This window comes from Podarcis erhardii (assembly GCF_964252035.2).
Source record: "Podarcis erhardii genome assembly, chromosome: 15".
In the NCBI taxonomy this organism is placed as follows: Eukaryota; Metazoa; Chordata; class Lepidosauria; order Squamata; family Lacertidae; genus Podarcis; species Podarcis erhardii.
Genome location: NC_138505.1, coordinates 10449513 through 10473517, shown reverse-complemented (window position 1 = coordinate 10473517; position 24005 = coordinate 10449513). Strand labels below are relative to the sequence as shown.

The window sequence follows — 24005 nt, the reverse complement described above, 5'->3', positions numbered from 1 at the left end:
CACAATGATACCACTTTAAACAGCCACGGCTTCCCCCAAAGAACTCTGGGAGATGTAGTCTGTTAAGGGTGCCGAGAGCAGACCCTTAATCCCCTAACAGAGTTACAACTCCCAGAGTTCCCTGGGAAAAGTGAAACCACTCTGAGGCAGAAAGACAGAATAGGCCCCAAGCGCCATGAAGTCACCACCTTGTTGAAAGCCTGGATGTGCCTGGGAGGCAAATGTAAACAAATGGAACAGGGAAGAAAATGAATGTAATAAATGAGACAGAAGAACAGCACGATTTGCCCTTTAGATAAGGTGCATGCCTTAGGGAGATGAAACTGCCCCAAATATACAGCACCACAGCTTAAGGCAAGGGTCACTAACCGTTATAGGCCTGAATGCCTGTCTTAGATCATAATGTCCCAACCAGTCAGGGATCACATAAGGATATATTTGGGTTTTTGGGTGTCTGCCCTAGATAGCCCCCTTCTGGTCCCTCTCCCAGAAAGAACATACACAACACACACACACACACACACACACACACACACACACTTTACTTTTTCTAATGGATGACGAAGTTGGATGAAGTTGAACAAAAAGCCCATAGAGCCCAAAGAGCAAGTGGGAAAGAACATCACTCTCCCAACTTCCTTCTTCATCTGTTTTTCTCAAGGAAGAAAGGTGATGACCCTCTATATCTCATGACCAAGGGGGCAGGGAGTTGGGGGCTCAGAGGCTTTGTGGACAAGCAGAGGAAGACCTGAAGAAGGCCGCTGTGCCTACGAGCACCATGTTGGCAACCACCAGCTTCAAGTTTCCATTAAAAGTCTTTTAAATCAAGCTCACGCCGTCACCTGCTTCAGCCTGGCGATAGCATCAGACACCTCTGCGTTGTGGAGGTCATCTTCCGTCAGATCCTTCACAACTTGGGGGAAGAACCCCACAAACTGGTCCCTGTCTGTGGCCGCCGCCGCCGCCGCCTCCACTCCATTCTGGCTCATTCTTCTATCTGGAAAAGAGAAGCGCACGGCCATGGAATTACACAAGGCAAGGCACCCACACACATTGTGATATGTCTACACACAAGGAAGCTGGCATAAATCTCTAGAGCAACAGAAGGCAGCCTACACCCAAGGCAATTGCACAACGTGGGGTGAACTTTTTTGGGGAGTTCTAAGCAAGAACCCAACCCAGGAGGTTCTGGCTCCATTCTGCTCCCTCCTAAGAGAGTCTTCTGCCCCCATTCCATTCATTTGCTCTAATACAGGGGTAGGGAGTCACTTTTGGTCTCGGGCTACCCTCCCTGATGGGAAACCTTCTGGGAAGGCTGCGAAGTACTGGGTTGAGCCAAAACATGGACGGAACAATGAATTTTAATTTTACAGATACACAGCACTGTGGTGGTTCAGGTCACGGGGGTGCGTCAAAGACCCGATACTATTTCTGCATCAGAATCTCAATTTCCAGCATCCATCCAACCAGCTTGATCAGGGAACTTTTTAGCCCCTGCATGCTCCTAAGTTATTGTTGCTATTAATTAAATTTGTATACCACCCTTCATCCGAAGATCACAGGTCGGTTCACAACATAAAAATGCAACATGAGAACACAAAATACATGTAATAAAACCAAAACAAACCAATAATCCCCCCCCCAAACATATTTAAAAGGCCATAGGATATTAATCAGCCAAAGGCCTAGTTACAGAGGAATGTTTTCGTCTGGCACCTAAAGATATATAATGAAGGAGCCAGGCAAGACTGCCTGGGGGAAGCATTCCACAAAAAAGGGGAGCCATTGCAGAAAAGGCCCTGTTCTCATGTTGCCACCCTCCGTACCTCTCATGGAGGAGGCACTCGATGAAGGGTCTCACATGATTACTGCAGAGTCTAGGTTGGCTTGTATGGGGAAAGGCAGTCCTTGAGGTATAGTGATTCTGAACAGCTTAAGGCTTTATTGATCAAAACGAGTGCTTTGAATTCGGCCCAGAAACTAATTAGCAGCCAAGGCAGTCGGGCCAGAATGAAAGTAATATGCTCAAACTGTCTTGCTTCAGAGTTAGCAACCTGGCTGCCGAATTCTGCACCAGCTGAACTCTCTTCAGAGGCAGCCCTATATGTAACGCATCAGAGTCATCTAACCTAGAGGATATACAGAGCATAGATGGCAGAAGTTAGGCTACCCCTGTCCAGATAGGGACACAGATGGGCCACCAGCCAAAGCTGAGGATAGCCACTGTGTGCCACTGAGACCACCTGAGCCTCAAGTGACAGCAAAGGATCCAGAAGTACGCCCAAGCTATGCGCTCGCTCCTTCAGAGATACAGTGGAGCCCCGCAACACGAAAAACTCGCTAGACGAAAGAGTTTTCCGTTTTTTGAGGTGCTTCGCAAGACGAAAAAAACCGCAAGACGAAGAGACTCGTGGAACGGATTAATTTCGTCTTGCGAGGCACCACTGTAACCTCATCCATCCCATTACCGAGATATGACAACAGTCTAGCACACCCACTGCTACAACTGCAGATACATACAAGAAGCAGAGCTATTAGCATCTTGTTGACAACATACAGTAGTCCAAACTCCGCTCAGCAGTTTCTTGCAAATGTTAAACAGCATAAGGGGATAAAACTGAACCCTGAGGAACCCCACATTGATGGCTCCACAGGACTGAAGAGCACCCCCCCAAATCACCCTCTGGAAACGACCATCCAAGTAGGACTGGAACCACCGCAAAGTGGTGCCACCCTCCTCTTGTCAGGAGTGCGTGCAGGAGCCGGGCCCTGTGACCAATAGGACTTTGCAGGACTAGGGCCTTCCTAAGTTTGTTCTGGAGAGGCAAGGCGCAGCCCCACAGGTGAGTCCGACTGGTAACTCACAGCATCTGGTGGCAAGAGCCGGGAAGGGATATAAGATCGGCTCTTTGCCACAGTAACACGCTTCCTGCCTCGCTGCATTTGGCTTCTTGCTTCCTGATCCTTGAACCTTGGCTTCTTGAAGAAGAAAAAGAAGAGTTTGGATTTGATATCCCACTTTATCACTACCCGAAGGAGTCTCAAAGCGGCTCACAATCTCCTTTCCCTTCCTCCCCCACAACAAACACTGAGGTGAGTGGGGCTGAGAGACTTGAAAGAAGTGTGACTGGCCCATGGTCACCCAGCAGCTGCATGTGGAGGAGCGGAGACACGAACCCGGTTCACCAGACTACGAGTCTACCACTCTTAACCACTACACCATACTGGCTCTCTTGACTCCCTGCTTCTTGACCCTCGGACCCTTGACTTCTGGACTCCTTGCTTCTTGATCCTCAGACGCCTGACTTTGTGACTCCTTGCTTCCTGACCCTCGGACCCTTGGCTTCCTGACTCCTGGCTTCTTCCGTTCCTGCTCCCACCCCACCATCTTGCCCCCGGTCCTGACGTTCCCTTGCTAGGACTTTGATCGCCCGTGAACCGGACCGTGACACTTCTAAAGCCCTGGCCTGAACCCCGACTGAAATGGATCTAGAAATTTTGTTTCCTTGAAGAGCCCCTGGATCTGGTCCACGACAACCCACTCAAAACCTTGCTCAATAAGGGGAGATTGGCAACTTGCTTGTAGTTACTTAGATTTTCTTTATCCAGAGAGGGTTTCCTGAAAGGAGTGGCTTCATCGCCATGTACTTAAGCAGGCAGGGACCACCCATCTCACAAGGAGGCATTAATCACCTCATCTGACTGATCCAAGCACATCATCAACATCCTTGAGTTTACTAACTGAAACTTATCCAACACAACAGGACGAGACCGTGCTCTGGGCACCCCTCAGGATTCATCTGCTGTGTAACAGCAGAGTCAAAATCCCGGTGGATGCAAGCAATTTTATCCTCAAAATTCTTTGCAAAGAAGCCACAGCGAGCTATGATCAGTTTTGCCACTTCCTTCAGGCCAGGTTGTAAAAGCCCCCACACCTGGAAAAAGCTCTGTTGGATGGCACAATGAGGAGGCAGCAAAGTATGACTTTTTTGCCGCCTTCACTGCCACTAGGTAGGCTCAGCGATGAGTGTTTGATTGCATTCCACCGGAGTTTTCCTCCACATTATGCTTGAGTCACCTTTCAGCTTGTTTCCTCGCCCTAAGCTCTGGACCATACCAGGGAGCCAAGAGGGCTCCACGAAGCAGGAGAGGGTGCTTGGGGGTGAAAGTTAAGCATTTAGGAACACGGAGAACATGCTTCTGTTTCAAGAGAAGGGTGTACACGTTCTGTTACATACAATGGAACTTCAAGAAAAGCACAACTTAAATCACCCTGAAGGAATATACTGGAGCACTCCAAATCATTTCCCAAGTATGTGCACAGAAAAACTGTAAATTCCTATGAAAGGCAAAACCTGGAGATTTGCATTGATCATTGAAATGCATCTATTATTATTATTATTATTGCATTGTCTTAGAAGGGGCCATGGTTTTAACTATCACGAAAAGACTTGCGAATTTGCTACTACGCTATTTCAGGTATGTGTTGGAAGGTAAGATAGCAAAACCCCTTGAGGACTAGTGACTTGCATTGTCAACAATGTCCTAACCACACTCACGTTTGCAGGGAAACCGGGAGTCCACCCCGCCCATTCCTGTTTAAGGAACCCTTTTGCCTTTTTCCCCCGCGTCTAGGCTGCGTAATACACACGCAGACCTCGGGTGGGTAATAAATGCAGTTTCCAGTGGAATAGCCGTGCTATGTCTATTGCAGGTAAATCAACAAAGGAGTCTTGTGGCACCTTAAAGAACTGCTATTTTTTTAGGCTCTCTGTTGATTTTATAATATAGCATTATAAGGGAATACAAAGGAGAGGAAGATTTCTACCCCTCCCCGCCGGCTCTCTCACCTGATCCTGTTTCTCCAGGCTTCTCTGCGCCACTGACCCAGAGTTGCAGGCAGCATTACTTATAGAGATTCCTATTGCGCCGGGGTGCATTCAGGGCTTTGTAGTCCTCGCGCTGTCAGAGCCCCAAGGAACCCAGCGCAGGTTTGCCGGCTGGCGGACTACAACCCCCAGAGTGCACCGCGAAAGAGGGTGGCGGTTCCCTTGGTAAAAATGGACCATAGCAGCGCCACCACCTGGATTGGCTTTCTCCATCGTATGAGGACGGGCCATGGGGCGGGGAGCCAATCAGGAGGTGTGAGCAGAGACTCTTGAACCCCACGGGAGCTTTGGATTGGCTGGCGGGGAAACAAAAGGGGTGGGAAGAGAAGGCGGGAAACAAACCGGCCCATGGTGGGAGGGAATAATGGGAGGGAGCGCTGCCGCAAAGGAGTATTTGCTTTTCAAAGTTTCGCAAGCCTTCTGACCTCACCGGGTTCTTCGTCAGGGAAATATTGTGCCGTTAAGACTTCGGTTTTTTATCTTGTTGCTTCTGAAGCGAAGCTGGTCTGGTTTAGATTGTTGCCTGTTGGAGATAGCAGTGTAGATTTGGTTCACAAAAGGAATATCAATCTGGGGGAGGGAAGACTCACACCTATAGGACACAGTATAACAAGCAGTTTTTTCCCCCTCCATGGATTCATGGAGAGACCCTTTCATTTCATTGCAGCAGAATGTGCACACCCACCCAACGATGACCCCCCCCAACGATGACCCCCCCCTAAAAAAAAGACTAAAGGGAATGCAATCCATAACCCCCACAAAAAGAAGTGTGTATCTGAAGAAGTGTGCATGCACACGAAAGCTCATACCAAGAACTGACTTAGTTGGTCTTTAAGGTGCTACTGGAAGGAATTTGTTTTGTTTTTCCCCCACAAAAATGTTTCTCACCCCCTGAGAGGCACAGAGTTGCAAGAAGCCCTACAGAGTACTGTATACCTGAAGGAGCGTCTCCACCCCCATTGTTCATCCCGGACATTGAGATCCAGCGCCAAGGGCCTTCTGGCGATTCCCTCATTGCGAGAAGTGAGGTTACAGGGAACCAGACAGAGGGCCTTCTCGGTAGTGGCACCCGCCCTGTGGAACACCCTCCCTTTGGATGTGAAGGAAATAAGTAGCTATCCTATCTTTAAAAGACATCTGAAGGGAAGTTTTTAATATTTAATATTTAACGCTGTATCATTTTTAATACTTGATTGGGAGAGTGGCTGGGGAAACTCAGCCAGATGGGCGGGGTATAAATAATAAATTATTATTATTATTATTATTACTGTAATGAAAAAGGTTGTTTAATACAAGTCGTCTAAAACTTAGCATGTGAAAAATACTAAATTCTGAGGTGTGTTTTCTTTCTTTGCCTCTTCCCTTCTTCTGCAAAAAAAGGCAGACTTTTACCAGGACACAGTCCGACCGCATTTGGGTTGTTGAAACGTACTTCTGCGTAACTGAAATGGAATGAAAAGAGAAAGGTCAAGGACAGTCTCACAAAGGAGGCTGAGCTGGTTTTTAATTTTACTGTGGCTGTTTCTTAAATGAAAAGCACTTTTTTCAATACAAAATAAAAAAATTCCTTCCAGTAGCACCTTAAAGACCAACTAAGTTAGTTCTTGGTATGAGCTTTCGTGTGCATGCACACTTCTTCAGATACACAGCTCATACCAAGAACTAACTTAGTTGGTCTTTAAGGTGCTACTGGAAGGAATTTTTTTATTTTGTTTTGACTATGGCAGACCAACACGGCTACCTATCTGTAACTTTTTTCAATGTTACTTTTCAATTTTGCTGTGTCTGTTTCTTAAATGAAAAGCACTCTTTCTGCCATTCCTTTCTCTTTTTCTCTCCTTCAGCCACTTCTCTCCCAGCCTTTTTTCCCTCCCTCTCTTTCTGTCACCCCTACGGCCACTAGTTGCCCAACCCTGGCCTAATGTCTAGCCTAATTAATCAGGTACACCTCATTTATCTATAAATTCTTTTAAAATTAATTTAATATAACCCCTTAAACACTGCAACCTCATTAATAGTAATAATACTGTGCAAATATCATTTCATGTTTTCCAAACGCAGACTGCCCAAAGGCTTTGGGCTGATCATTTTAAGCCATCCACCCAAACAAGAAGCAATATATCTTTAAAAAGAAGGCGAGGATGTCAGTTCCCTGAGGGATCTTCCTCCTAAGTATACACCTTGCTTTTTGCTTTGCATCCCCTGCAAGGAAGAAAGCGAAACAAAGGGGAAAGTTCGTCTATGGTGCCTTGCGTAACAGCTGGCTGTAAAGGAAAGGTATTACAAATGTCATCACCCTTGGCACAGTGCTTTCTGGACAGTGAGATCAAGGCTGGAATAGTCAAGAGGAGGATGGCAAAACAAGGGACTCCAAAATGTAGCCCAGGACTATAGGTAAAGGTAAAGGGACCCCTGACCATTAGGTCCAGTCGTGGCCGACTCTGGGGTTGCAGCGCTCATCTCGCAGCACGGAAATGCCGTTTACCTTCCCGCCGGAGTGGTACCTATTTATCTACTTGCACTTTGACGTGCTTTCGAACTGCTAGGTTGGCAGGAGCAGGGACCGAGCAACGGGAGCTCACCCCGTCACGGGGATTTGAACTGCCGACCTTCTGATTGGCAAGTCCTAGGCTCTGTAGTTTAACCCAGGACTATACTTCCCTGCAAAAGGAAAGGAAAGCGGAGAGAGAAAAGAACGATGGGTGGTAATGCCAGGCATGCCAAATGCACATTTCAAGTGCATGATTCCCTCCAAAAAATCCTAGGAACTGTAGATTTTTTATTTATTTTTTTAGGTGCTGGGAATTATAGCTCTGCAAGGAGACATCAAGTGCTTTAACAGTCTGGTGTGGATCTGCCGTAAATTATTTGTTAGCCGCTATAAACAACAAAAGCCTCAGAGCTACTTCATATCTAATAAAAGTTATACACTGCTTGATTGCAAACAAAACACCCTATCAAAGGCAGTTTACATGACGATAAATTCCAACTATCTATTTTAGATGCCAGGCAAAACAAAACCAAACACAAAAAACTAGACTACTTTTCCACCACACTGTTAAATTATCTATGGCCTCCTTCAGTGCCTAGGATGTTTTAGGCCTCCCTTTTCATATCAATATGAATGTGTTTTAGCGTTTACTCTGTAGGTGCTGGTTTTTGGTACTGTATGTTGCTTCTCATAAAAAAAAAAAATTTAAACTTCTTTTTATTCATTTTCTATAACCAAACAACAACAAAGAAAGAAAAAAAAATAGCCAACACATACCAAAAAAGGAAAAAAAGAAAGAAAAAAGAAAGGAAGACATCAACCAAATCAAAACACCTAAACCAACCAAAAAGCAAACATTAATTAACAATAAATAGCGTTTGACTTCCCTCCATCTCGGTTTTGGGTTATGTGAATATTTCCATTCTGCAGTTTTTCATTTTTTAACGTAAGCACATCGCAAGGGTTATATTAAACCTACTGTGATTTTTATATCTCTAGAATTTGTTTCCATATATGTTATGAATTTAGACCAATTGTCGATAAACCTTATACCTTTTTGCTGTCTAATGTTCTGCGTCATTTTTGCCAGATCCATATACTCAAATAATTTAATTTGCCAATCTTTAACGGTCGGGGTATTTGGGGTTTTCCAATTTTGTGCTAACAGAATCCTGGCAGCTACAGTTGCATATTGGAACATTATATAATCTTCTTTATTCTCATAAAAAATTGACTAATAAGTGCAAATCATCATCATCACCATTTTATAGTAAGGGGTGGGATTCACCTAATGAGGCCCATAAGTGGAAGCCCTCCCCTCTGTGCCCCCCCCCAATACCTCAGGGGTGGTTAGGGAACCCCCCCACCTCAGGACAGCACTCAAGGGTGAGAAGCAGTAGAGGGAAGAATTGTTCCATCTGGCAAGCAGAACTATTGGAAGAGCGCAGCCTTGAATTCCACCCAATAATTAAAAAGAACCCATAATTTCCATTAATTTATTAGTTTTTTAAAATCTACATTGCGCAACTACGGTACATTGCGAAATTCACGACAAGGGCAAATCTTGAAAGATGACTGTGTTTTAGGTTTCACCTGGTTCCAGATATTGTGAATTTGATAGATTTGCCTTCAGATGTGAATTGAATTGAATTCCCCCCAGCTGCATCCCTTCTGAGGAGACAGAATCCCACCCCACCCCAACTAGTGTTGGCATCTGTTCTGTGCTGCGGCCCAGCAAATTGCAAGACCCAAAGCCTTCACTGCGTCCAGGGCCAGATATAGGTTTGATGAGGCCCTAAGCTACTGAAGGTAATGGGGCCCTTTATATGTCCAGCTGTCCTTTGTCAACATCAAATTTCACTGTTTTCTTGTGTTGAATATATGCTATATGGTAATTTATGAACCAAATAGGTATCTAAAGCCATTTGCACATGTTGTCCTGCAACAAGTCCATGCAGAATGTAAAAGGTAAAGGTAAAGGTACCCCTGCCCGTACGGGCCAGTTGTGACCGACTCTAGGGTTGCGCACTCATCTCGCTCAAGAGGCCGGGAGCCGGCGCCGTCCGAGGACACTTCTGGGTCACGTGCCCAGCGTGACGAAGCTGCACTGGTGAGCCAGCACCCGTGCCGCACACGGAAACGCCGTTTACCTTCCCGCTATAAAGCGGTACCTATTTATCTACTTGCACTTCGGGGTGCTTTTGAACTGCTAGGTGGGCAGGAGCTGGGACCGAATGACGGGAGCTCACCCCGCCGCGGGGATTTGAACCGCCGACCTTACGATCAGCAAGTCCTAGGCACCGAGGTTTTACCCACAGCACCACCCGCGTCCCTTGAATGTGCCAGAATGTAGGCACCCTATATACAGTAGAAAGGAGCAAACCAGTGATATTTTAGGGAGCAGGCTAGCAGGCAGGGGACATGACTTACCTCACAGCTGCCTACACAACTCAAAACACTGTTGTTGTATGTAGGTTTTATTTTATTTGTTTTTTATCTTATATTTTGGAAATGTACATCCAGTTTTTTCCCCCTTTAATTTTTTGGGGGGCCCCCAAGAGAATGGGGTCCTAAGCTATAGCTTGTTTAGCTTATACGTAAATCCGGTACTGACTACGTCCAAGCCCTGGAACCGATCCACATTCAGCAAATGACTACAGTGGTACCTCGGGTTAAGTACTTAATTCGTTCCGGAGGTCCGTTTTTAACCTGAAACTGTTCTTGACCTGAAGCACCACTTTAGCTAATGGGGCCTCCTGCTGCTGCTGTGCTGCCGGAGCACGATTTCTGTTCTCATCCTGAAGCAAAGTTCTTAACCCGAGGTACTACTTCTGGGTTAGCAGAGTCTGTAACCTGAAGCATATGTAACCCGAGGTACCACTGTACTTGTGAAGCCGCACTGTTATTCTGTTCAGCCACCTGGTCTCAAACTGTACCACCCACGCAGAGGCTGGGTTTCTTCACAAAGGAAATGGGCTCAGGATGATCTCAGACCCTTTTTCTCAAAGTTGCCATTTCAAACGCAGGCTCGGGGCTCCTGGGCGCAACTGACGACTTTGGGGGATGCAGTTCCCGCAGTGCCTCATTTTGATCTGCGCAGGTAATGACTTATGCGTTTCATCTGAATCATTTAATTATTATTATTCTGGGAGGGTGGGGGAGGGATCAGGCCGTGTGTGTTGAATGTTCTTCCAGGATACCCTGCTGCAAGCCTGAAAGTTAACGGTCTCCAACCAAAGACTTTATTTACTTATTTAATGTGTAGCTGCGGTGTGAAATTTGCTGAACTGGAATGCACCAGCAAATTTGATCCTATTAGTTTAGGACTCGGTTGAGACAAGAGATCTCTCTCTCCCCTACTAGCTGTTAAAGCATTTATTTATTTGATTTCATAAGATTTATATACTACTTGATGGTTTTTAAAAAGCCCTCAAAGTGGTTTACAAAGAATTATTGGAGCACAGCTAGCAGGATTATGTTATCTCGGATTGCTGCTGTTGTGAAAGGTCATTTGGTTTATCTTGTACAGTATTTATTTGAGCTTTGCATCAAAAAGCAATAGACTAACTCTTCCATTTCAATTCCTTTTCACCCCACTCTTCAGATTTCTCTGTTCACATCTCCCCCTCTCCGAGTATAACACTTCAAGCATTTGATGAACTGTAGTCCACAAACCCTTATGCCAAAATAAATCTGTTGGTCTTGAGAATCCACAAGACATATAGATTTTTTACAGTCATAGCCTATGCGGAAGAACTGCTTAAAAACAAAACAAAACTTCTTTAAAACTTTGGACCTTAAGGTACTTGAAGAAATATTTATTTATCAGATTCTGTACTGCTTAATTAAAAGCAATATAGTTTACATAAAATTATAAATTAAGCAATGAAAATAAGCAATGAAAATAGACTTTTGAAACAGTAGGCATAATAAAATTATCAAAATATTGATAAAACCAGGTGTTTTTTTAAACACACACACACACACACACACACACACACAAATGTACAAGACTGGTTTTCAATGGTTTTAGGTTATTTTTAAGGGCATTCTGAAAACATTAACAACAGCAGGTGGGGTACAAATTTCTGAAATAAATACAACTAATGGATTTAGATCCGCCCTATTCAACCTTGCACCCCCCAGGTATCATTGGACTATAACTCCCATCATCTTTGACCATTGGCTGAACTGGCTGGGGATGATGAGATCTGTAGTTCAGTGTTCTCTGGGGAGCCAAGGTTGACGGATTCTGCCTAACAGTACAATCCAAACCCAAGATTGACTGGGATTAGAGAATTTCGGTTTGGTGGAGCTTGCGCTTTCCTGACTGAGCTGGTGTAAGTTTTTCACCTCAGCAGATTCCAGTGTTGTTGTTTTTTCTGGGGGTACACAGGGGTACACATACTCCTAAACATTTTGTGAATCTTTGTACTTTTGTCCATTTACTGTATTTATGTTTCCTGATTTGAACTATAAAATGGTGATTTTCTTGAGTCAAAATGAGAGTACCCCTAAACATTTTTAAAAGAAAAAAGCACTGGCTAAATCAGAAACATACTATTGTCCCTCACCCCAGTTCAGCCGACATTCTTAAATTTACTCTGGCTTAAGGCTCCCAAAAAGGTGTTTTCCAGTGATGTGGCAGTTCAGGACCCCACAATCTGGCAGAACTTCACCGGCAAAAAAGGTAGTATAAGTCAAATTCCTCCTGAATGGAGTTTGGAATAGGGGTAACCAGCTTTCTATACCTTTTAAAAATAGTTTTAATTTTTTTTTAAAAAAATATTTGTGTTACAAAACAAATAAACAGGGGAAAGTACATACAGTATAGCATCTCCACTTTCGATTCATAGAGCCTTTTTCATAGATCGAAGGAGACACTATTGTCATAGACATTGCGGGGGAAAGAGCGTGCAGCTAAATATCGTAACTAGACACTGGGAAGACCAATAGAATAGACATAGACCACTGGTACCGAAAGACCTACATTGGCTACCAGTACGTTTCCAAGCACAATTCAAAGTGTTGGTGCTGACCTTTAAAGCCCTAAACGGCCTCGGTCCAGTATACCTGAAGGAGCGTCTCCACCCCCATCGTTCTGCCCGGACACTGAGGTCCAGTGCCGAGGGCCTTCTGACAGTTCCCTAGCTGCAAGAAGCGAAGTTACAGGGAACCAGGCAGAGGGCCTTCTCGGTAGTGGCACCTGCCCTGTGGAACACCCTCCCACCAGATGTCAAAGAGAACAACAACTGTCTGACTTTTAGAAGACATCTGAAGGCAGCCCTGCTTAGGGAAGCTTTTAATGTTTTGAAATATACTCAGAGTCGAGAATGGATTTCATGCTCTTTATTCAGCTCAAAGTGGTGAGGAGGAATGGCAGTTCCCCCACAATATCTGCTTTATATACATTATTTACACAATGGGCTGCATGTGATTGGCTAATTCTGGGATTCTCCTGTAGGCCAATCAGGTTGTGGATTCACTTCCACCTGGAGCTGGATTGGGTGGCTCCTGCGGACCAATCATACTGCTGCATTGTTCTAGGACCAATCAGACTGCTGCATTTTGGATCCTATTCAACTCAGTACATGACATGTTTAATAGACTATTGTATTTTAATATTCTGTTGGAAGCCGCCCAGAGTGGCTGGGGAAACGCAGCCAGATGGGCGGGGTATAAATAATACATTATTATTATTATTATTATGTATGAGAAACCACCCTACTAGAAAAGATAACTGATAAACTTAAACTAGGGGTGTGGCTCCCCTTTATCACTTTTACAGCACAAGAAGACAATGACCTATCTCTTCCTGCCTCCCAAAAAGCCTACCAGCTTTCTATACTTAAGATTGCTTTAGTTCATTAGGGAATCTCCCTTTGTGTGAAAGGAGACAAGATCCAACTGCAACGTTCCTTCTTTTATCATTTTTTCCTCTCTCTCAGCAGTATTACCAGTCCAGTTACTCCTATTGTATCAGACGGAGCCGTTCCATTTTGTAGATACCGGGAGCCCAGCCCAACTTGAGTGCTTTTCTACAGAAAGCGTGGAAGACAAAGGCTTGTCGTTCAGCTGGTATAAAAGGAGAGAGGATGGCACGCCCCTTTTAATTAAGAAATGCTCAGGGAAGGAAGATGGAGGCAGGTTTGCTTGCGAGGCAGAAGGAAAAAATCTGGTCTTGGCCATCACCGAGGCCCAAAAGGAAGATTCTGGCCTGTATATGTGCGCAAAGAGAAATCCCACCTTGACTTTCAGCAATGGCTCCTCGCTGGTTGTTGGAGGTAAGGAACCAAAAAGAATTAGCTTTGGAGTGTGAGGGATATTGAGTCTCTTCTACCACCACGGTCCTCCTTCTCAGTTCAAAGCCTATACAGTGGTGCATCGCAAGACGAAATTAATCCGTTCCGTGAGGCTCTTCGTCTAGCGGTTTCTTCGTCTTGTGAAGCAAGCCCATTGACAGCTTAGCGGATTAGCGCTATTAGCGGTTTAGCAGCTTTTAGCAGGTCAGCTGATAAGCGGCTTAGCAGCTTAGGAAAAGGGGGGGGAAAGGGGGAAAAACCCGCAGGAACTCGCAAGACATTTCGTCTTGCGAAGCAAGCCCATAGGGAAATTCGTTTTGTGAAGCGCCTCCAAAACGGAAAACCCTTTCGTCTAGCGGGTTTTCCGTCTTGCGAGGCGTTCGTCTTGCGGGGCACCACTGTACTGTACTGCCTCCTTACTAACAGTGGCTGAACCTATCAATCTGTTTTAAGTTCAGTTGCCTTGTTTGTAATTTGTTTTTATTGGAAATAGGGTCGTACCTTGGATCCCGAACGCCTTGCAAGTTGAACGTTTTGGCTCCCGAACGCCGCAAACCCGGAAGTGACAGTTCCGGTTTGCGAACTATTTTTGGAAGCCAAACGACCAATGGAGCTTCCAATTGGCTGCAGGAGCTTCCTGCAGCCAATCAGAAGCCGCCGCTCTTTGGTTTCCAAACGTTTTGGAAGTTGGACAGACTTCCGGAACGGATTCCATTCGACTTCCAAGGTTCGGCTGCAAGTCCCAATGAGGATTCATCAGCATTTTAGTGTCTTTTACTCCTAACACACATATTTTTGCATCTAACTTCCCCTAAGGAAGTTAGTTTTTGTACATTATTGCCTCATATTTATACATTTTTGTGCACAGAGCGCGTTACCTCTGGGTTTCGCCGCTCGGGCATGCGCATACGCTCAAAATAAGGTCACGCACATGCATGGAAATGGCGAATCGCAACCCACGCACAGACAGACGCACAGACGCCGGTTGTGTTCACTTCAGGATGTGAATGGGGCTCTGGAACGGATCCTGTTCGCCTCCAGAGATACCACTGTATACATAAAAAATATAAGGTTAGCATCATGCTGCAGTTGGCATGGGCACCAATAGGTGGCCACACCAACAGCAGTGAGATGTACAGCAAGTGAGTGAAGAAGCAGTGTGGGGTGGCAGGCAACCTGTGTGAGCTGTATAATGGAGGGGAAAGGTGGTTCGCACAGCGCATTACCAAGCTGCTCTGTCAAGCACTTCCTCCTTCCTTTAAGAGGGGTTGAGAAATCTGTGTGACGAGGAGCTTAGGGCAAGCTGTGAGGGGGTGGGTAAGGTGTAAAAAAAGAGGGAGTTGTCAGGTGTGGGAGAAGGGCAGATGGAAAATGGGAAGGTGTCTTAGTCTCATTGCTCATTGCGCAACCACGTGCAGAGCTCAGTGGAGAAGAGAGGCCAGACAGCCAGAAGAGTCTCTGAGGTGTGTTTGCCTGAAGGCAGACTCAGCATCCGAAGTCAGGTCCAGCCTTAGGGTCAGGCAAACGGCATGCCCGAGATAGTCCAGGGGTCAGGGAATCCGATTACCATGGGGTCAAGGATCAAGATGAAAGGACTGGCAGAATCCGAGACCTGGGAGAAGAAGCGGTGGAAGAGGATTGGAAAAAGTTTAAGGACTATCTGCAGAAACACTGCAAAGTTTGTGAATGCTAGAATGATGTTGGATATAAAAAAATATATATGGCATTAGTGATACAGTGTTAAAAGTATGTAAAAATGTAATAGAAAAAGGGTGTAAGACTAAAATTATATTATGTCAAAAGCAATTAATATGTTAAAGGTGTTTAAACATAAGGAGGAAAGATCGGAGACATAATAGAAATGGTCTTAATAATTAGAAATGAGTTTCTAAGGAAGGCAAGGAATTGCTGTATCTAATGGGCTAAAGAGGAACACAAAAAAGGGAGGCGTGAGGAAGTCAAGAAAGAAAGTTATGTAAACATGAATTTAAAAATTGGAGTTTTTGTTTTTGATTTTTCTTTTTTCTTTTTGATGTATTTGTGTATTTGTGATTGTTTTTTGTTTGTTTGTATTTTGCGATGTCTTTCTTTTTTTCTGTAAAAGCAAATAAATATATCTTAAAAAAAAAAAAAGATCAAGATGAACAGGAAGCAGCAAGATTGGGCCAGGAACTGCAGGCATTGTTTCCAGCATCTGACTGCTGCTGGAAGCTCTGCTTAAGAAGACTGAAGCCAGCTGGTGTTCATCGGTGCCTTCTCTGTGTCCTTGAAGGTTGATCAGCTGCAGGGTGGAGTCACTCCGCCTTCTCCCCCTTCAGGCTGCTGTTCAGCAGGCGAAGCTGCCTCCTGGCGCATGGCACCAGGTTGAAGAGCACAGCAAGCAAGAGGAGCAGCCCTACGCACTCTCTTTTTGTACAGTCCACACTTTTTGGGTTGTAGAAATCCTCTACAAAATGTCGATCCTCACGGGGTCTCTGCCATGGGAGCATATTCACCCAGTGCTTTTCCAGCTGCACTGGCTTCCGGTGGAGTACAGGGTCAGATTTAAGGTGCTGGTTTTGACCCTTAAAGCCCTTCACTGCCCGGGACCCTCGTACTTACGGGACCGCCTCTCCTGGTATGCCCCACAGAGAACCTCAAGGTCCATAAATAGCAACACCCTAGTGGTCCCGGGCCCTAAGGAGGTTAGATTGGCTTCAGCCAGAGCCAGGGCCTTTTCAACACTGGCCCCGGCCTGGTGGAACGCTCTGCCTCATGAGACCAGGGCCCTGCAGGATCTGATTTCTTTCTGCAGGGCCTGTAAGACAGAGTTGTTCCGCCTGGCCTTTGGCTTGGAATCAGTTTTATTCCCTCCCCCTCTTTCTTTCTTTTTTTCCTTTCTCTTTCTGTGTTGAAACTCCTATTTGGGGACTTCCCTGGCTTTTTTCTGGCCCATGTGGGACCAGTCTGGATAGTTGGCCTTGGTGAAGACTTAACGTTTTCATCCCCAAAAAAGTTTCCACTGAAATGAGGCTGCATTTTAATGTTTTTGTGTTGTATTTTAATTTTGTTTTTAAAGCTGTATTTCAATCTTGTTTTTAAAGCTGTATTTCAATCTTGTTTTTTAAGCTGTATTTCAATCAATTGTTTTTATATTTGGTGTTAGCCGCCCTGAGCCCAGTCTTGGCTGGGGAGGGTGGGGTATAAGTAAAATTTATTGTTGTTATTATTGTTTTTGTTGCTGCCGTTTCCTGAACTCTCGGCTTTGTTCACTACAACACACACAGATAGCTACACCCAGAGCACCTGGGTGACACTTTTGCAGCCCGCTCCGCATGAAGCATCTCGAATCCTGCAGAGCAACGAAATGGCTTGCTTGGTCCACGGCGCTTCCAGCTTCGTCCAAGTGTCCTGGGACATTCCTGGACATCTCCGGCCAGAGACGCTGCTGGTGAGAAGCAACCGCAGTTCTTGGACGTTCGTCAGTGTCCTTCACGTCCCCCTGGATTTGAACCCGAGTGCCGCGAATTTCACGTGTGAGGTCAGGTTCAACTCCTCGGGCACCGCTGTCAGGATGAACGCCAAATTCCCTGCGGGTGAGTGGTGCGTCACATCACCCTCTGCCCTTGTCGACAAAATTGGCTGGTCATCTTCATGTGTTGGTTCTTAGGAATAGAGGAAGCTGCATTATGCTAAGCCATAGAATCAAAGAATCGTAGAATTGCGTGGTGAGTTTCCGCCACCCCCCCCCCGTGGAAATAAAGACACATGACACAATTATTAAGGATAGCGCTGTGGGTTAAACCACAGAGCCTAGGACTTGCCGATCAGAAGGTCAGCGGTTCGAGTCCCCGCGACAGGGTGAGCTCCCGTTGCTCAGTCCCAGCTCCTGCCAACCTAGCAGTTCGAAAGCACGTCAAAGTGCAAGTAGGTAAATAGGTACCGCTCCGGCGGGAAGGTAAATCGCGTTTCCGTGTGCTGCTCTGGTTCGCCAGAAGCGGCTTAGTCATGCTGGCCACATGGCCCGGAAGCTGTACGCCGGCTCCCTCGGCCAATAAAGCGAGATGAGCGCCGCAACCCCAGAGTCGGCCATGACTGGACCTAATGGTCAGGGGTCCCTTTACCTTTACCTTAAGGCCACAACTTTATTGGTTACAGGTGATGAGCAGTATTGGCTTAGGCATTGGTCCTAACCGACTACAGTGGTACCTCGGGTTAAGTACTTAATTCGTTCTGGAGGTCTGTTCTTAACCTGAAACTGTTCTTAACCTGAAGCACTACTTTAGCTAATGGGGCCTCCTGCTGCTGCCGCGCCACCAGAGCACAATTTCTGTTCTCATCCTGAAGCAAAGTTCTTAACCCGAGGTACTATTTCTGGGTTAGCGGAGTCTGTAACCTGAAGCGTATGTAACCTTAAGCGTATTTAACCCGAGGTACCACTGTATATCCAACTTCAGCCCGTCCGCTTGAAGTCCGGGAAGGGTTAACCACCATTAGGGGGAGTCCTTCTGATGCATATCAACTAGGAACTCCCCCAGGGTCACCGCTGGGGTCGTGCCTTAGGCCCTCACCTCCATAGGTTTCAGACAGGGCCATGCCCCCTGGAATCCTTTATTGGACTACCCTTCAATATGTGGGGCAGGTGATGGCGCTTCCTCCCCTCTTCAAACTACAGAACAATACCAATGCCTAACCGCCAATACCAATAAAGTTGTGATGATTTGCTATGAGGCAGGCGAAAACCAAGTGGCTGGTGCCAATTTGCCAAGTGGAAAAATTCCTACCAGGCTCCTCAACGGCGACCAACCAAGGTCCATAGCAAGGTCGAGGAACAAAAACCTTATAGGGTGGGAGGGTGGGAAAAGCAGGAACAGCTGGGAGGTGGGGAAAGAAGGAGATCCCCGGCCGCGTCCTTCCTTAAGTAGGGCAGGCCACGCCCCAGAGCCAGCCAATTGGCTGACCAGGGGATGATGCTGTTGGGAATCCCCCCAATCGCGCAGGGCTGGGCTCATGAAGCCCGCACCTCCATCTCCTTCAAGGGCGGAAGTGGCTTTGTAGCTCTGGAAGAGACCTCAAGGGTCATGTAGGCCATACAAGAATCTTTTTCCAGTCCTGGAGATGTCAGGAATTGAACTGGGCTTTTCTGAATGTGAAATAATCTACTAATTCTCGTTTTGATTGTGTTCTAGATTTCCGAAAGAGGGCGGGGAAGAAGAAATGGCCTCTGTTTGCATTATTCTGCGCGATGCATCAAATTTATAGACCTGCGCATTACGCAGAGGATGCGAACAGTGGTTTCTTCCTTCTTTCCTCATAAAACTAGACACGGACAAATGTTTCAATATTGGTTTCTGACAGCTTCTTGTTATTCTACTCATAAGTCCACTTCCTCTCATGCATTTATTAGTTTGCATTTTAAAAAGAAATTCCTCATTGAAATTTGACAGCATTTTACTGTGCATTTTTCCTAATATGCACATTTTGGGGGAATCAATTCCCTCAAATAATGTGCTGCATTTCCTTGAGATATTCCCACAAACATATTCTTCTCGTGCATGCTTTTCTCTAGTACGTATGCACATTTTGGGTAAGCCATTTCCTCACATATATTGCCTTCTTAGACATTGTTTCCACAAATATATGCTTGGTATGCACACTTTTCTCCAACGTGCCTATTTTTCGGCTGGGGAACCGCGTTGCAAAATTCAGGAAAGTACGGATTTTGCAGAATAGCTTTGCTTCTTCAGTTCAGGAAATGCAAACCCCACCCCTCCTCCAGTAACACAATGAAGCAAAATATAAATGATGGGGTTCTTCTGCTCTGTGTCAGTGACAGCAGTTGCTAAGTAATGTCTGCCTGTTCCCTCCCTCTCACTCCCTTTCCCTTTTACAGCTCCCTCTGAAGTCGTAGACAACAAATGTCTCAGCTTCTCAGTGTCCTTGTCTGTCCTGGCTGTTCTGACACTGCTGATGCTTCTCTTAAGCTTCCTTTGGATTCGACGCAGCCGCTCCAGGCTAGGTAATATCAGCAGCCATGTCTTAAGAAATCAACAACAAGTGTTTAAATTTTATTTCAGGCTCTCTTAAAGTCAGCCATTACTTAGGAACCTTTTTTTTTAAGTTCAAGGGCCGCGTTTATTTTTATTTTGTTGTTTATTTAATTTACCGTATTTTTCTCCCCATAGGGCGCACTGGCCCATAGGGCGCACCTAGGTTTTTTGTGGGAGGATAAAGAAAAATATTTTTATTCCCCCCCCCCCCAGGCACGGGGCTGGGGCGGGGGAAGCCCGAGCTTCCCCCGACCCCAGCCCCCAGAACAGGCTGCTATCCGCAAGCCGTGGGTGACCGGCGGGAAGTCGCTCATGACTCTCTTCCTCTTCCTGCATCCTCACAACAACCCTGTGAGGTAGTTAGGCTAAGAGACAGTGACTGGCCCAGGGTCACAACCAGTGAGCTTCACGGCTGAATGGGAATTCGGACCCTGCTCTCCCAGGTCATAGACCAACACTCTAATCAGCGGGGCTTTTTCAGCCTGAGTGCCACATTTTTCCTGCTTGGCAATATTCTGGGGGCCACTTGCAAGCAGTGGGAGGGCCAGTGCATCAAATTTCTAAGCTTCCAGTTCTAAACAGAAGCATTTTATTCCTGCTGGCCACATGACCTGGAAAGCTGTCTGTGGACAAACACCGGCTTCCTTGGCCTGAAGTGAGAGGGCCAGTGCATCAAATTTCTAAGCTTCCAGTTCTAAACAGAAGCATTTTATTCCTGCTGGCCACATGACCTGGGAAAAAAAAAAAAAAAAAAAAAAAAAAAAAAGAATATTTTTGGCAGGCGCCAAAAAGAGTATAGTGGTACCTCGGGTTAAGTACTTAATTCATTCCGGAGGTCCGTTCTTAACCTGAAACTGTTCTTAACCTGAAGCACCACTTTAGCTAATGGGGCCTCCTGCTACCGCCGGAGCACGATTTCTGTTCTCATCCTGAAGCAAAGTTCTTAACCTGAAGCACTATTTCTGGGTTAACGGAGTCTGTAACCTGAAGCATATGTAACCTGAAGCATATGTAACCTGAGGTACCAATGCAGCATATTTTTCCGTGTATAAGTCACCCCTATTTTTGGGGACTCCAATTTGAGAAAAAATCCCCTCTGCACTATCTGTGTATAGGGCGAGCCCCGATTTTGAACATTATTTTAGAGTCTTATACACGGAAAAGTATGTTAATTTTTTCCCCTTTGCGTAGTAGATCAGTTTTTACACAAACTTACACCCCACCACCCTCCATCCAGGCATGATCAGAGTTCAAATTACAAATTCCAGATAGGCAAGCACACTCAATGAGGTTGCGAAGCAAGCTGGTAAGGGGTGTGGTCTAAGGAGAGAGGGCGTGGCTAGGAGGAGAGCCCCAAAGCCGGGCAGAGAGGCCATTTTGCCCCCCTACCCAAGGTTCCCTGGACTTGAGTGTTTTCGCACCGGATTTTTAGGCAGGGATTATGTTCCAGGGAAAAGCAGCAAGGAACCACAAATGGACTGAGCACATTTTCTGTTGGTGGGATTCTCAGTGGGATCTGTTAGGTCACTGTAAGAACAGGAAGCTGCCCTAGACTGGTCTCCCATGATGCATTCTCAGCTGTTATTCTGGACTTTTCCTGAGTTCCTCCTGGGAGGTTCACATCCTCCTCCGTGGAGTCACTTGGTGGGGGCGTGCCCCCTGTTTTGGGAAATCCAAATTAGGTAGGTTTGAACCGAACGGAGCATCTTCCCTATCCCTTTTGCAGTTGGGAAAAAAATATTGGCCCTCACAGCAGCTGAAGAAGAATGGCCCCTCTATCTCTTTTATTTATTCCTAATTGTCTCCTTTTCTTTTATTCCCCAAGGATCCCAATACCAGGACTCTGAACCTCCATCTTCAGAGGTAATAAAGGTATGATTCTTTCTTTGGAGATGGCGAAGGGGGGATGTCTCCAGATTTCGAGGGTGCTTTCATATGTGATATACATTGTAGGGGCCTCACAAGGTCATCCAGGCCAGCCCGTGTCAATGCTATAGTGCCCCCAACAGGTGGTGCTTTGAATTGCACCTGGACATGAACTGGAGCAAGTGCAACTGGGCTAAGGAGGAGGCAGGGTAGGGAAAGGAAAATTTACATTTTTTGACATTTCAGCCTAGTTTAACTTGCTTGTGAACAGAGGTGATGATGCTCCAGAGATCAGGAGCCTCATACCTGAGGTCTAGATGCGGCCCCCCAGACCTCTGCACCTGGCCCCCAGGACTCTTCTCAGAGTCTTACCCCTCCTGAGTCCTGCTTTGAATCCTCCTTGAGCATTTTTGCCTGGCTGAAATGTGTCATTGAACCCAGACAATGGCTGGATATAGACACATCAAGGAAGCGTTTGAGCAGAACGCGTTGTAAACTTTATATGAGAAACCGCGTTGGCAAAAAATGGAACTCTTCAGCGCCAGCTGGTGTCACAGCGTTATAATGCATATACGACGCATATACAACTTTACCCATCTAGCTGAGTCCAATGTCTGAATAGAGAATAGAGAGAGGCATGTGTGTGTAGAAAATAAACAAAAATAAAATTTGCATTTGTTGCTCCACCCACTTTGACCCGCCCACTACAAGCATGTGACCCTCAGAATTTTGCCCAGAAGCAGAGGCGGCTGGTATATTTGGGGAAATGGGCCCAAACGGATATGAGACATTGTCAGTGAGGGGATTGGCCTTGGGAAAGGGGGTGTGACCAGAGGGAAGGCGGCGTGGCCTGAGGAGATTTCTGAGGGCCGTGCAGAGAGCCTTGGAGGGCCTGAAGTTGCCCGCCTGTGCTCCAAATAACAGTTTCTCCACTCTTTACGAAACAGGAAGGCAGTTGCTATGCCCAGCTAAATCTTGCTTCGAGGACCTAAGAAAAGAACAAGAGGCAGCGAGTATCAGAAGTGGTGGGGGCTGGGATCAAAAGACTCTGACATGCTGTGGCAGCTTTTTGGATTCTGATCTGCGAGGCTGGGAGGATAGAAATGTCGGGATCTCCGCTCAGCCAAGCTGATAAAGCTCATCTTCTGGAATCGCCCTCCCGACCAATAATTAACAACATGAGGCTCCAAGGCACATTCCCCCATACAGCAGAGTTTCCAGCAGTATGCGGAAGTGATGAGATTTATGGCTACGTTGCAAAGGGTTTTATTTCTCGCTACGCAGACAGAAAAGACATCCTCTCTCTGTGAAAGCAGAGAGCAACCGATACAACAAAAGAACAAAGGAACAGGAAACCACTAACGTCACATCCCGTCTCCCGTGAGACTTCCAGCAGCCTGGAAGGTCTCTGGAATGTAAACAGAGTCCTGTGACTCTAAGCAGCCGCTCAGTGGCAAACAGAAACTAACAAGAAACACCAGCTCAGCTTCTAGAGCCAGCAAGCAACGTCAGCAAAAGGTCCCTGTTCCCCATACTTCAAGCTGGAAGAAACAGTGACCTCCTTCTCACAGCTGTTGTGGAAATGAATTGTTACACAGCACCCCAATCTCCAAGGGGTGCGAAATTCCGCTTGCCCAGGGTTCGTGTTTCCTTTGGAAATGAGGCACAGCGGAGACTGTGTTGTCTTTATGCTATATTGACACATATATACGTACAACCTGAGCCCACGATTGAGGAGTTTACAGCAATAGCACCCCAAGAAGGCCTTGCTTCTCCCATGGACACAGTTTTGGATGCCAGCAGAAATCAGCCCAGGCCCTCTGTCCCTCTGCCCAGCTTGCTGCTTTTTACAGACTGAAAGCTTTCACCCCCAGAACACGCCACAGCCAACTGCAATGCTCAAAACTCGTCTCCTTCCAACCCTCGTCTTTGTCCTAACTCTGGCAGCTGATTTCTTTTCTTTTATTATTATTATTTTAACAAAGTAATAATAAATAATAAATAAAAATGTGCACCCCACCACCGAAACCATTCCATTGTAACTATCCAACCTCCCAAAACTTCAACACGTCTCGTGATGGTTTGACCCCTTTCCGTTTTAACAGTACAAATTCTACAAATACCTTCCATATCTCCTCAAAATAATTTCTCCTGCATATTCCCCATCTTACCTTAACTCCACATGTTCATTTAACATTAATAGGTATACCCCACACCTCTTTATACCATTCTTCCATTTTATATTCACCTTGCCCTTCCTACTTCCTAGCGATAATAACTCGTGCAGCTGTCAATCAATTTGTGAGCAAGCCCTTCATAGCCTGCGAACCTTCCACCCACCCCACCTTAAATTGATAACAATGCTACCTCTGGACTTTCGGTCAGCTTTAACCCAGTGATTTCTGGGTTCAACTCTCCGACTTTTAGA

The 24005-nt window shown here is 46.0% G+C and overlaps 2 protein-coding genes across 10 annotated transcripts in view; one reads left to right on the top strand and one right to left on the bottom strand.

Annotated features, from left to right (window-relative positions):
• The window catches only part of FDPS (farnesyl diphosphate synthase), a 36882-nt gene extending 19255 nt beyond the window's left edge, over positions 1-17627 (bottom strand). The window contains exons 1-2 of one of the 3 annotated variants that reach the window (XM_081841165.1): positions 17624-17627; positions 843-1000 (exon numbers count right to left, since the gene is read on the bottom strand). In XM_081841165.1, the coding sequence (XP_081697291.1) occupies positions 843-989 (147 nt within the window). In that variant the 5' untranslated portion in view covers positions 990-1000; positions 17624-17627. Of the gene's footprint in view, positions 1-842; positions 1001-4850; positions 5008-8973; positions 9062-17623 lie in introns of those variants that run through there. The other 2 variants (XM_081841163.1, XM_081841164.1) reach the window with 2 other exon arrangements.
• LOC309329980 (uncharacterized protein) lies at positions 6686-23596 on the top strand. 7 transcript variants are annotated; one of them, XM_081841343.1, is made up of 7 exons: positions 6686-7283; positions 10221-10480; positions 13329-13664; positions 16949-17257; positions 19555-19680; positions 21537-21583; positions 22525-23596. In XM_081841343.1, exons 2-7 carry the CDS (start codon positions 10444-10446, stop codon positions 22567-22569), a joined length of 900 nt encoding a protein of 299 aa, XP_081697469.1. In that variant the 5' UTR covers positions 6686-7283; positions 10221-10443; the 3' UTR covers positions 22570-23596. The 7 variants fall into 7 exon arrangements, with proteins under 7 accessions (XP_081697469.1, XP_081697473.1, XP_081697471.1 ...); XM_081841347.1 differs by lacking the exons at positions 6686-7283; positions 10221-10480 and adding an exon at positions 9122-9189 and having other exon boundaries at positions 13332-13664; XM_081841345.1 differs by lacking the exon at positions 6686-7283 and having other exon boundaries at positions 9838-10480; positions 13386-13664.
• The last annotated feature ends 409 nt before the right edge of the window (positions 23597-24005 follow it).